Below are 13484 nucleotides of genomic sequence, written 5' to 3'. Positions count from 1 at the left end.
AGTTTCCATGGCAACCATCCCCAGCCCCCTGTTGCTATGGTCAGATACCATGGCAGCAATCCCCAGCCCCCTGTTGCTATGGTCAGTTTCCACGGCAACCATCCCCAGCCCCCTGTTGCTATGGTCAGTTTCCATGGCAGACATCACCAGGACCCTGTTGCTATGGTCAGTTTCCATGGCAACCATCCCCAGCCCCCTGTTGCTATGGTGAGTTTCCATGGCAGCCATCCCCAGCCCCCAGTTGCTATGGTCAGTTTCCATGGCAACCATCACTAGCCCCCCGTTGCTATGGTCAGTTACCATGGCAACCATCCCCAGCCCCCTGTTGCTATGGTCAGTTTCTATGGCAACCATCACCAGCCCCCTGTTGCTATGGTCCGTTTCCATGGCAACCATCACCAGTCCCCTGTTGCTATGGTCAGTTTCCATGGCAACCATCCCCAGCCCCTTGTTGCTATGGTCAGTTTCCATGGCAACCATCCCCAGCCCCCTTGTTGCTATGGTCAGTTTCCATGGCAACCATCACCAGTCCCCTGTTGCTATGGTCAGTTTCCATGGCAACCATCCCCAGCCCCCTGTTGCCATGCTCAGTCCCTCGACAGCTCCATGGACACCCCATTGCCAGGGGTGGTTGCCATGGACACCAGCTCAGGCCTGCAGCCAGAGCCCGTTGCCATGGCAACCATTGGCAGTCCCATCCCCAGGGTCACGGGATCCCAGATCCACAGAATTGGCTGAGCTGGGAGGGACCCATCAGGATCCTGGAGTCCAGCTGCTGGCCCTGCACAGGACACCCCAACAATGCCAGCCTGGGCCTGGCAGCGCTGGCCAAACACTGCTGGAGCTCAGAGAGCACTGGAGCTGGGAGCCTTCCCTGGGGAGCCTGGGCACTGCCCCAGCAGCCTCTGGGGAAAAACCTTTTCCTGAGATCCAACCTCAGCCTGCCCCGACTCAGCTGCAGCCGTTCCCTCCAGTCCTGTCCCTGGGCACCAGAGGGAAGAGGTTCCCACAGCCTCAGCCAGGGACCCGCTCCCAAGGCTGTTGCCATGGCCACCAGGGCTGGGACCAGCTGGGATGCTTGGATTCCAGGGGCCAGGGTTTAGGAATGGGTTTCCCCAATGTCCTGCTCCCACTAAAACCACGCTGCTGTTGGCTGCTCTCCCACCTCCCATGGAAAGCACAAAAGGTAAAGATCCTGGGCTGGCATAAGAACAATTTACTGGGAACATCAACGAGATAAAAAACAGGAACAGAAACAATATTGATAACAGAAGGGATAAGAAAAATTATTTACATGGAAAACTACAACACAAATCCCTGGCTCTTCTGGGCCTAGTATTTCATCCTGCCTGGAAAGGACACCCTTGTCCTCAGGCAGAGAGAGAGAGAATCCCTTTCCCTGTCCCTGGCAATGACCCGAGGTGGGAGTGAATGTAATGACATGGCCATGGCCAGACCTTCATGTTCTTCAATCCCACATCATGCCATTGGCAGGGGCAGGAATACAGACGAGTGTTTCCGAGCATGGATCACAGTGAACATAGATCACCAGGGCTCTTCCCAGTGTGGGTTCTCCAATGGTGGATGAAGCTGAAGAAGTGCAAGAAGCTCTTCCTGCAGTTGGGACATTTGCACGGCTTCCCTTACCGGTGCCTTCGTTGGTGTCTGGTCAAGTTGGAGCTCTGGGTGAAGCTCTTCCCACACCGGGGACACTCGTAGGGCCTCTCCCCAGTGTGGATGCGCCGGTGCCTGATGAGGTTGGAGTTGTGCTTGAAGCCCTTCCCGCAGTCAGGGCAGCAGAAGGGCCGCTCCTCTGTGTGAATCCGCTGGTGGCGCAGGAGACTGGAGCTGGTCTGAAACCTCTTCAGACAATGGGGACACTCGTAGGGCTTTTCCCCAGTGTTGATGAGTTCATGCCTGACGAGTTCTGAGCTGCACCTGAGGCCCTTCCCACACTCCCCACACTCGTAGGCCCATTCCCCGGTGTGGATCATCTGGTGGCTGATCAGGTGTGAGCTCTGCCTGAAGCTCTTCCCACACTCCAAGCACTTGTAGGGCTTCTCCCCACCATGAAGCTGCCCATGGGCCACCAGCTTTGATCCCTGGCTGAAGCTCTGTCCACCTTCCTGCCTCAGGATGGGTCTTTCCTCCTCAGAGCACCCTAGGTTGGGTTTGCAGGCCCTCCTCCTGGGGGATCTCAGTGCCTTTTCCTCCCTGTTGGATTCCTGCCCCGTGGCGTCGCTCAAAATGGCCTCTTCCACAAGGTTCTGCCGCAGAGATTTGTCCTCCCTGGTCTCTGGGGAAGGCAGGACAAGGAGAGGATGAGATTTGCCTCCATGCCACAGGGAAATGGAAGAAGATCCCCCCAGTGCATCCCAAGATGGCGTTGGCAGAGGGGTTGTCCTTCAGCCAGGGGCCATGCTGGGCTGGAGCAAGAGACAGGGGGAAAGAGGTACTGACTTCCTCCTCACCTCCCTGGGTGTCCTGGGGCATCTTCCTCTTCCTGGCAGCCTCCATCCACCCAAGGTTTGGGAATCAGAAATCCTGGTTTGGGGGAAAATACAATGTATGAGCACACTGGGTTAAGGGGTTCCTCCTGCCCAAGTCCATCTCCAGTGTTGTGACACATCCACAACGAGCCCCTGTGAGCAACCTGCACTCCCAGAGCCCCGAGCACGCTTCCTTAACCTGCTGATGGACAAGGCCAGAGACGGCTCTTTGTGCAGAACTCCAAACGCAGTTTATTGCAATGTAGAGGGTCCAGGGACAGAGACAAAGTGGGGCTGAGAACACAGGGTTTGGTAAGGGGGAAAAGGGGCGGGTCTCAGGGTCAAGGACCAATGGGAAGTGAGCACAGGTGGTGCAGAGGAGGGGCAGCCAACTGGGGAACCAATGAGGTAACAGGGGCGAAGCATTGCAGTAAACCAGGACCAATGGGGGGCAGGAGAGGGGAGAACATTCTCAGGGAGCACATATAAGGAAAAAAGGGCAGCTGGACTGATACCAATGAAGCTCCTGCACAGTCCCTGCTCTCCATTCCTTGGCCCCCTGGGCTCTCCTCTGGGGCTCTTGGAACACCTGGCAATGGAAAACAATCCATTTTGGTGCTCCCTAACCAGGCCACAACTGAAACTTTGTTCCTTTGGCCTGACTGCAGAGACCTCCAGGGCATTTTCTGCACACAGTCCCAGCCCCCAGCGCTTGCTGAAGGTGCTCCCTGCAAATGTCACTGTGCCAGGGCCCTGTCCTTGCTGTCACCTGCTGGGGCTGGCCATGCACAGAGCTCCTGGACTTGCATTTCCAGCTGCTGTGCAGCCAAAGCTGAGGCATCTGCAGCTGCCTGAGTGCAAAAACTGGAATAGGAGCCTCTCTCTCCAGGGTGAAATCTCCCCTCCTGTGCCAGCCCGTGTCAATGCTGCCATTCTCTGCTGCTGCTGCTGGGGCACTGGGGGCTCTGGCTGAGCAGCAAAGGTGAGCCTGAGCCAGGAGCTTTCCTTGGCTGCAGCAAAGCCTCAGCACCCAAAGCCCTTCCCGGCGCTGTGCCTGTGCCAGGAGGGATTGTGCCAGCTGAGCTGACCCAAAATTTCTTCTCCCAGGCAGCTTTAGGAGACATAACATGGAGAACGCAGAGCCCACCCACAGCTTTGCACAGTCCTCCAGAAGAATCCTGTGTGTGAAGCAGCCTGGGAACAGGATTTGGTGCCAGGGAAGGGGAACTCAGAGCTCTTTTCTGCCCTGTGGGCTGAGGCTCTGCATTTCCAATGGCCCTGCAGCTGCCAAAGTGGCCTTTTTGGCTCAGCTGAGAACAGTTCTGCTGAAAACCTGTCTTAAATCTGCTTTTGCTGTAAATGTGCCCAATAAATTCTCATTTTTTGCAGCCCCAGGTCTTGTGTGAGTGAAGGTCTGAAAAGTGAAGGATGGAACAGCTCTTGTGGGGTGGTGTTTTCCTTTCCTTCTTTTGGTTTTTCTTCTTTTGGTTCTTCTTATGTTTGTTTTGGTTTTTTGTTCTGTTTTGGTTTGTTTGTTTGTTTTTATTGTTTTCTTCTTTGTTGTTGGTTTTTTTTGTTTTTTGTTTTTTTTTTTGTTTTGTAGGAGTGGTGGTGTTTTGTTTGGTTGTGATTTTTTTTTTTTGTTTTGGTGTGGTTTTGTTTGGGGGTTTTTTAGGTTTTTTTTGTTTGTTTTGTTTTGTTGTTGTTGTTTTTTGTTTTCTTTTGGTTTGGTTTTAGGTTTTTGTGGTATTTTTAATGAACTCTGTGGCAGTGTGTTTTTCTGAGTTATTTTAATGTTAATGGTTTGATCCATGTACCCCCGTTTTATCCCCTCACAATGGTTTCTCCCAAGTTGTTTACTCCTAAGTTTCCCGCCACCGGGCTGCCACTCAGGAGGCCTGTCCCACTGCTCCACCTTTCATCCCTAATAAGGAGTTGTCAATCCCAGTTATGCTGTCCCCTTTCCCTGCCTGTTAACTCAAGCCCACCCTTTTTATTCTCGAAAGTTCGATGTCACTTACCCTAAGTACAACAGTTAGTTGGTCCCGGAAGCTTCCTCCCTCCCCCGTGATGATTTCATTGGTCCTGCTAAGCTCCTTATTCCTCCCCGCGCGTGATCCTATTGGTTATCTTATGCTCCCCACCCTCTGGGCAAGCCCCCTTTAAAACCTCTGACACACCAATGTTGCTTTGTCACTCGTCACTGACCCATCCACTGAATAAAACTTCTTTGGATAGCATACGAGTGTCCTCTCCCTCGTCTCTTTGCCTCTGGATCCTCGTGGTATCCTGCTGCAGCGTCACCCACGCCGCTGCTCCAACTGCCACCTGAAAAACCTCGGCTGAGGTTCAGGGGCAGCCCCTCTTGTGTGTCCCTTCGGTCACACAGGGAGCTTGCTGGCCGGCTTTACAAACGCTCCGTGACCGCAGGAGAACCGCAGTTGGCGCGCCACCGTGGGGCTTTCCTCTACGAGGGCAAGCCCTCTGGCTGAACTGTTCGTGTGGCTGAACTGTTCGTGTGGGCATCAGCCCTTGGATTTATAGTTCTGGCAGCACCAACACCCCTGTGTGAGCACGCCGACTTCTGTCCGGTGGTGCTCCCAGGGGAAGAAGACACAACCTTTCCCTTTGCACTTGGGAGGACGTCTTCGGACCTGAGGACCCTTGCTACAGCCTTGTTTCTAGAAGTCAACAGTTCGGTAAGTTTCCCCGGTGGATTGGGGGCCGACCCAGCCAGGAACTCCCTGGGTGGTGGGCAGCTGCGATCCCGAGTGTAGGGACACGCCGCGCGCAGCGTGAGCAGTCTGCTGCTGCTGATTTTCTAGACCCTTTCTGTTTTTTGTTTTCCCCTTTCCTGTAGCAAGTGGGTGAGATCTAAGTTGAGGGACAACATGGGTGTTCGGTTGTCCACTCAGCAGAGGGAGATTTATTCCCAAGTTGTGGGTATCCTACGGGGGGGGGGGGGGGGTGAAACATTTTCTAAAAGGACATTGAAAAAGTTTATTCATTGGATATTTTCTAGTTTCCCGCAAGTTTCAGTTAATGAGATCAAAACAAAACAATTTTGGAAATCAGTTGGTGCGGCTTTGACTGAGGGCACGAAAAGAGGTGACCCTGCAGTCAAGGATGGATTTATGAAATTATTTCTTTTAATTTGGGATATTGTGAAAAATGCTGATCGCACTGAGCAGGAAACTAAAAAATGTCCTTTAACATTGTCCCCAACAGCTCCCAGACCCTCTTGTTCCCCTCCTTCATCCCCTGTACCTCTTTCCCCTACACTGGGTGGGCAGGGGGGAGCAACCCGTCCTCAGCAGACGCAGGCTTGCCACCGTCTCCCTGGCTCCCCCAAGCCTCCTCAGTACCTTTGCCCTGACAGTGCTGGCCACACTGTCAGGGACCTTACCCCTGACCCTTTTCCCAATCCCTCCTTCCCAGTTAACAAACCCAGTTATCTCCAACGAAGTTTTATTCCGCAAAACCTTTTCCTTAACTGCCCCGGAAAGGTACCCCAAAATGGCCGGCACTTTGTAGCCATAAATTCTCCACCTCAAAATGGCCAGCACCTTGCAGCAGACACCTCTCCTCCCCAAAATCCTTTTCTTCCTGTGTCTGTTCCAAACCCCACCTTCCCTCTTGCTAACCCCTCCTCTTCCTTTCCAGCACCTAACCCGGCCTGTCCAAAGTGCCACTGCATTTCTAATGTCCCTTCCCCTGTTGCTCTACCTTCTACCCCTGTTTCTCTATCTGTTGAAGTGTCACCTATTCCATCCCTCCCTGCCACGTCATCTGCAGACTCCACCTCCTTTCCCATTACATCATCTGTTTCGTCCACTGTAAACACCCAAGTCCCCACCCCCCAGCCACAAGTCTCCACCCACCAACTTCCTGTTTCCCACGCCCAGGGTTCCGGTTCCCACGGTAACACCGGTCCTGGGAATCAAGAGCCTATACAGCAGAAAGCAGGGAACAATGTAACCCCTCTGTTCCTGGCCCCAGTAACCTACAATGCCAGGGGAAACCCTAGGTGGGAACCTCTTTCATATGACAGCATAAGAGACCTCTGCAAAGCAAAACGAGAATTTGGCCAAAAAAGTGAATTTTTCCGAAACGTGTTAAGAGCAACCTTTAGCAATGTCTTAGTCCCTGCTGACTTGAAACGACTGTTCAGTTGCTTGCTTCCACAATCAGAATATAAATTATGGGAAAGAACATGGAAGAGGTTAGCAGGGGACTTCCTTCCGGAGATTTTGCAGAGTGACTCTTATGCTGCCGATATTGAGGGAAGTGAAATCACCATTGACCACCTTATTGGTGAGGGTGATTGGAGCCAGGCACAGAAGCAAGCGGGGGGAATCCCCAGGGAAGTTCTCGATTTATCTAAAGGAGCGGCAGAGCAGGCATTTCTTAGCATGCCTTCGAAAGAACCTATAATACCATATGTCGCCCTTAAGCAATCTGTTACAGAGCCATTTACTGACTTTGTTGATCGTGTGAAAGAAGCGGTGGAAAAGAGAGTACAAGAACCTCAATTACAAGAGAAACTGGTGCTAGAGGTAGTGACCATGAACGCTAATGAAGCTTGTCAACGAGTCATCTTAGCTCTACCTGCGTCTCCTCCACCAACATTAGACCAACTGATCGAAGAATGCACCAGAAAAGCAGTTCTTTTATCAGATGATACCACCACCAAGAACCACCTCCAGCCTAATATTGCAGCTGCGACATTCCCACCACAAAGGAGACTTCCCTCGGACACTCCTCAACCGGACTATAGGTGTTTTCACTGTGGCCAAGGAGGACACTTTATCAGCCGCTGCCCCTTTTTGGGGACAGCGCCTCCAAAGGAGGGGAGAGGGGGAGCGAAAGGGGAAGGAGCAGAAGCCGCTCATCAAAAAAACTAAGATTTGAGCGCGGGCCTGCCCCGCGCTGGGACAGAAATGGGGCAGGTCACACGGCAGATCTGTACACCAATACCACCTGCCAACTAAAAACATATGACAAACGGGAACCGTATGTATCGTTTGAGACTGACACAATCTCTCCTTTTCTCTAACCAGGACTGGATTGAGATCGGAGCGGAACCTGGACTTCTCCCACATATTCGACAAACAAAGACCTATCGTCACACTCCGGGTCTCAATTGCAAGTATCTCGTTGTCGGGGACACTAAACACACCCCCAATGAGATTGTAGTCGTTCCAGCGGTCCTAACACTCGACCCGGAGCACTTCACTCTCATGACGCGTTGTGTCCATCCCCCACTCTTCCTGCCGGAGGGCCAGATTATCGCACAGGCCATCCCTATACCACGCTTCATGTGCGATGATCTGGACCTCTCTGTTTTTTACACCGAGGCATTGGGAGAGGAGAAACCCCTCGTGTGGTGTGGCCGTAAGAGCGGGGGGCAGTCCATTCAACTCCAAGGGATGATGGACACGGGGGCAGACGTGACGGTCATTCCACCACACAAATGGCCGCCACAATGGGAGCTGCAAAACGTGAGCAGCACAGTTTCAGGTGTGGGGGGCTCACAATTGGCACAGCAATCTAAGAGCATAGTACAAATTACGGGACCGAATGGACAATTGGCTTCTATACGTCCATTCGTTTTGAATTCGAAGTTTACCCTGTGGGGAAGAGATGCCATGTCTCAGTGGGGGGCCAAATTGGAGTTGCCAGCCCCCCAGAGTTTTTTAGGTGCGGCCACTGAGGAGCGCCCTACCCAAAAGCTCAATTGGCTCACGGACACACCAGTTTGGGTAGAGCAGTGGCCGCTGAGCAAACAGAAATTAAGCGCGCTCACCCAGATCGTGGAGGAAGAATTGGCGAAAGGCCACCTAACTGAGACCAATAGCCCCTGGAATTCTCTGGTATTTGTCATTCAGAAACCGGGGAAGGACAGGTGGCGCCTCCTCCATGATCTGAGAAAAATTAATAATGTCATTGAAGACATGGGATCTCTTCAGCCAGGGATGCCTTCCCCCTCTATGCTCCCCCAAAATTGGGAATTGGCGGTTATCGATATAAAAGACTGCTTTTTTCAAATTCCCCTACACCCGGCAGATGCGCCACGGTTTGCCTTCTCTGTACCGTCCATCAACAGAGAGGCTCCCATGAAGCGCTACCACTGGCGTGTTCTCCCACAAGGGATGAAAAATAGTCCAACCATCTGCCAGTGGTATGTCGCAAATGCTCTGTCTCCAGTGCGCGCCAAGGCAGGAAACTGTTTAATCTATCATTATATGGATGATGTTCTTGTTTGTGCCCCTGACAGCGACCTACTTGCCAAGGTTTTGGAGGACACTATTACAGCCTTGTCGGTGGCAGGATTTGAGTTACAGGAAAAAAAAGTACAGCGCCTACCGCCCTGGAAGTACCTAGGCCTGGAAATTACCAATAAAACCATTACGCCACAAAAACCAGTGATAAATGACAACCCAAAAATGCTACGGGATCTCCATCAATTGTGTGGGTCGTTAAACTGGATCAGACCCTGGCTGGGGCTCACCACGGGAGATCTAGCCCCCCTCTTCAACTTGTTAAGGGGGGGAGAGGGGTTGGATTCCCCGAGGGCGCTGACCCAGGAAGCCAGGACCGCTCTCGAGAAAGTGCAATCTACTTCGGCAGACAGGCAAGCCCATCGATGCCGTGAGGGTCTGCCATTCCGACTCATTATTTTAGGTAAGCTGCCGCACCTCCACGGGCTAATATTCCAGTGGGACACTGACCAACGGGATCCCCTCTTAATAATAGAGTGGGTATTCCTTGGTCACCAACTGTCCAAAAGTATCACCAGGCCACAGGAGTTGATGGCCCAGTTGATCATGCGAGCTAGGGCACGCCTGCGTCTGCTAGCGGGGTGCGATTTCACATGCATTCACCTCCCCATCAAAACATCTACGGGGAGGATGACCAAAGAGACCATAGAACATTTACTTAGACAAAATTAAAGCCTGCAATTTGCTTTGGACAGCTACACCGGACAAATTCTTGTCAACCATCCTGGCCATAGATTATTCAACACCGAATTTAATCTTATTCCAAAAGACATCCAAAGTCGCCGCCCCCTCAAAGCGCTGACAGTTTTTACTGACGCATCTGGAGGGTCCCACAAGTCAGTAGTGACTTGGAAAGATCCTCAGACTCAGCAGTGGGAAGCCGATGTGAAGACTGTGGAGGGCTCTCCACAGATTGCTGAGTTAGATGCAGTCGTCAGGGCATTTGAGAAATTTTCTGAACCCTTTAATTTAATTACTGATTCGGCCTATGTAGCAGGTGTAGTGTCCCGAGCGGAGCATGCAGTGCTCAAAGAGGTCTCTAATCCCATTCTATTTGGCTTGCTCTCGCGACTGATATACCTGGTTTCCCACCGAGAGCAACCCTTCTTTGTAATGCATGTGAGATCGCACACCGACCTTCCGGGATTCATCGCGGAAGGGAATAGCAGGGCAGATGCCCTAGCCGCGCCTCTACAACTGGCTGGCCAACCTAACATCTTCCAACAGGCCAAACTAAGCCATCAACAGTTTCACCAAAATGCCCCTGGTCTGGTCCGCCAATTCCATCTACGGCGCGACCAGGCCAAAGCAATTGTGGCCACATGCCCCAACTGTCAAAAGTTCACTTTACCATCCCTAGGCTCTGGAGTAAACCCCAGGGGCCTCCGCAGTTGTGAGGTGTGGCAGACAGACGTCACCCACATCAGTGAGTTTGGAAGGTTTAAGTACGTCCACGTATCAGTGGATACTTTCTCGGGTGCAGTCTTTGCTTCAGCCCACACAGGAGAGAAAACTGTGGATGCTAAGAAACATCTATTGCAAGCATTTGCCACCCTAGGAGTCCCCTCTACTATTAAGACAGACAATGGCCCAGCCTATACTTCCAGAGCGTTCGGTGAGTTTCTGCAAGAATGGGGGGTTCAACATCGGACGGGGATTCCATACTCCCCCACTGGCCAGGCTGTAGTAGAACGGACACACCAAACCCTCAAGCAAGTCTTCCTTCACCAACGGGGGGATGTCCACACTCTGGCTCCGCATCTCCGGCTTTGCAAAGCCCTATTCACCATTAACTTCCTCAACTGTGCCTATGACAACCCTGATCCACCAGTCCTGCGTCATTTCCAACAGCACCAACAACTAAAAATAAGAGAGAGACCACCTGTGTTAATAAGAGATCCAGACTCTAAAGAGATACAAGGCCCGCATGAACTTATCACTTGGGGGCGTGGATACGCGTGTGTGTCCACGCCCTCCGGAGTTAAATGGGTTCCTAAAAAATGGGTTAAACCCTATACTCCTGTGCAAGAAAAGAACCCACCCGCGAATCCATCTCTAATATTGGTAGAAGACCCAGCAGACGACTCCATTGCATCCAATAGATGGCGGCGCAAAGAAAGACGAAACCCGTAATCCCTTTCTGTAGTGGTACCCGGTGTTTTCCCCCTTATACTCAGTGGTATTTCCTTGTTACATTTTTCTTCTCATTTTTATCCCTGTTCTTTTTTAGGCACCCACCATGGCACTTACAACATCTATTGCCTACACCTGGCTCCTACTGATAATCTCCTGTTGGTCCTCAGTAGACGCGTGGATCGTGCCGCAGCCCAGGAAAAATGTATGGGTAACCCTTGCCCATGCTCTGAACCAAGATCATCTTTGTCTATCCACGCCCGCAGCAGAGAATCCAATGTCGACTTGCCTGGTAGGGATTCCGGCGAAAATAGAGGAATACCCAAATACCTTGAGAGAAATTCAGACAGAAGTAAACACAAAAAATCCACCTAATCAGTGGGCGGAAATATACAGATATTGGGGAATAGTTAATTATGCCCGTACACCAGTGATCAACCCCCTAATTCTGTGGAGAAAATGGGTGTATAACCTCCCATACGCAGACACCGAGCCCCAGGAATTCGAACTACTGGGCTCAGCAAAGGCAGAGTTCTGCGTGCACTTTGAATATCAACCACAATCCCGCGTAGATTTATATGAAGATGTTAAACAGCATAAAATTGAATTCAGGGCTAACACCTGGTGCAAGCACCTGACAGAAATTGAAGCTCCGTCCACTGACAATGGGTATGCTCGCAAATTAGATAAGGGTATGTTCCTCATCTGTGGAGATCGAGCATACCCCGGAATCCCTTCCCGTCTTCTTGGAGGACCATGTACCCTGGGGCGTCTCTCCCTGGCTTCACCCAACATGACCCAAATTCCAATTCGGCAAGCCAAATCAAAAATTGCAAAACGGGGTGCAACACAATTCGATGAACACTGTGACAGCGAAATTTATCATTGGGCTAAGTCAAAAAGAGTTGCCGTCTCCGTTTTTCTCCCCTGGGTGGCGGCAGCTAAAGCATTAAGCGAATTAGGTAATCTTGAATGTTGGGTGACCAGACAGGCGAATTTGACATCGACGGCCTTAAGTAACCTCCTAGAAGATGAGGAAATTACCAGAAAAGCGACATTGCAGAACCACGCGGCAATAGATTTTCTGCTGCTGGCGCATGGGCATGGCTGCCAAGAATTTGAAGGGCTGTGCTGCTTCAATTTATCATCAAGAAGCCAGAGTGTCCACGCGTCTCTCCAAGAAATGAAGGAACTTATTGGCACCATCCAGCAGGAGAATGAAGACTGGTTTAAAGACATATTTAAAAACTGGGGTCTGTCAGGGTGGATGCTTTCCCTGATCAAGGATATTGGTTATTTTGTCGCTGTTATCCTTTTAGTTTCTTTAGCTTTTAGTATTCTGAGAAGGATTATATCTACTGCCCTGTCAAAACCAACGTCCTCCACTGCCAAGATTACCGTCGCTGCAGTCACCACCAGAGAAGAAGAATGGTTTGAAGGCGACCACCAGAATGAAACGAGAGTCTGAAATTCTAAACAAAAAAGGGGGAGATGTGTTTTTCTGAGTTATTTTAATGTTAATGGTTTGATCCATGTACCCCCGTTTTATCCCCTCACAATGGTTTCTCCCAAGTTGTTTACTCCTAAGTTTCCCGCCACCGGGCTGCCACTCAGGAGGCCAGTCCCACTGCTCCACCTTTCTTCCCTAATAAGGAGTTGTCAATCCCAGTTGTGTTGTCCCCTTTCCCTGCCTGTTAACTCAAGCCCACCCTTTTTATTCTCGAAAGTTCGATGTCACTTACCCTAAGTACAACAGTTAGTTGGTCCCGGAAGCTTCCTCCCTCCCCCGTGATGATTTCATTGGTCCTGCTAAGCTCCTTATTCCTCCCCGCGCGTGATCCTATTGGTTATCTTATGCTCCCCACCCTCTGGGCAAGACCCCTTTAAAACCTCTGACACACCAATGTTGCTTTGTCACTCGTCACTGACCCGTCCACTGAATAAAACTTCTTTGGATAGCATACGAGTGTCCTCTCCCTCGTCTCTTTGCCTCTGGATCCTCGTGGTATCCTGCTGCAGCGTCACCCACGCCGCTGCTCCAACTGCCACCTGAAAAACCTCGGCTGAGGTTCAGGGGCAGCCCCTCTTGTGTGTCCCTTCGGTCACACAGGGAGCTTGCTGGCCGGCTTTACAAACGCTCCGTGACCGCAGGAGAACCGCAAACTCCCCCTGTCAGCTCTGGGCAGAGCTTTGTAGCTATGTCTGACACTTGTCTGTGGCACTGTGCAGGTGGCCGGGGGACCTTCCCTGAGCTGTGTGCAGAGGAATCCACATCAGCCCAGGCCGGGCTGGGCAGTGGCCGCTCAGTTCCATGGGCTGGACGCGGCTCTGGACGCTTCCCTTGGAGCGTCTGCAGGGAGGGAACGCTGGGGCTGTCACCGCTGGGGTGTCACAGACAGGGCAACGCTGGGGCTGTCACCGCTGGGGTGTCACACACAGGGGAACGCTGGGGCTGTCACCGCTGGGGTGTCACACACAGGGGAACGCTGGGGCTGTCACTGCTGGGGTGTCACAGACAGGGGAACGCTGGGGCTGTCCCGCTCCTGCCCTGTCCCCAAACAGCTCTGCCAGCATCTTGAGG

At 51.9% G+C, this 13484-nt stretch overlaps 1 protein-coding gene across 1 annotated transcript; it reads right to left on the bottom strand.

Moving 5' to 3' along the window:
- Window positions 1-1643: 1643 nt before the first annotated feature.
- Window positions 1644-2517, bottom strand: LOC135287268 (zinc finger protein 239-like). The gene is made up of 2 exons (XM_064400621.1): window positions 2472-2517; window positions 1644-2296 (listed from the first exon to the last, which is right to left on the bottom strand). The coding sequence occupies exons 1-2, from the start codon at window positions 2515-2517 to the stop codon at window positions 1644-1646; spliced, it is 699 nt and encodes a 232-aa protein (XP_064256691.1).
- Window positions 2518-13484: the final 10967 nt, after the last annotated feature.

Source organism: Passer domesticus, chromosome 29 (assembly GCF_036417665.1).
Source record: "Passer domesticus isolate bPasDom1 chromosome 29, bPasDom1.hap1, whole genome shotgun sequence".
NCBI lineage: Eukaryota > Metazoa > Chordata > Aves > Passeriformes > Passeridae > Passer > Passer domesticus.
This window is presented reverse-complemented; position numbering and strand designations above follow the sequence as displayed.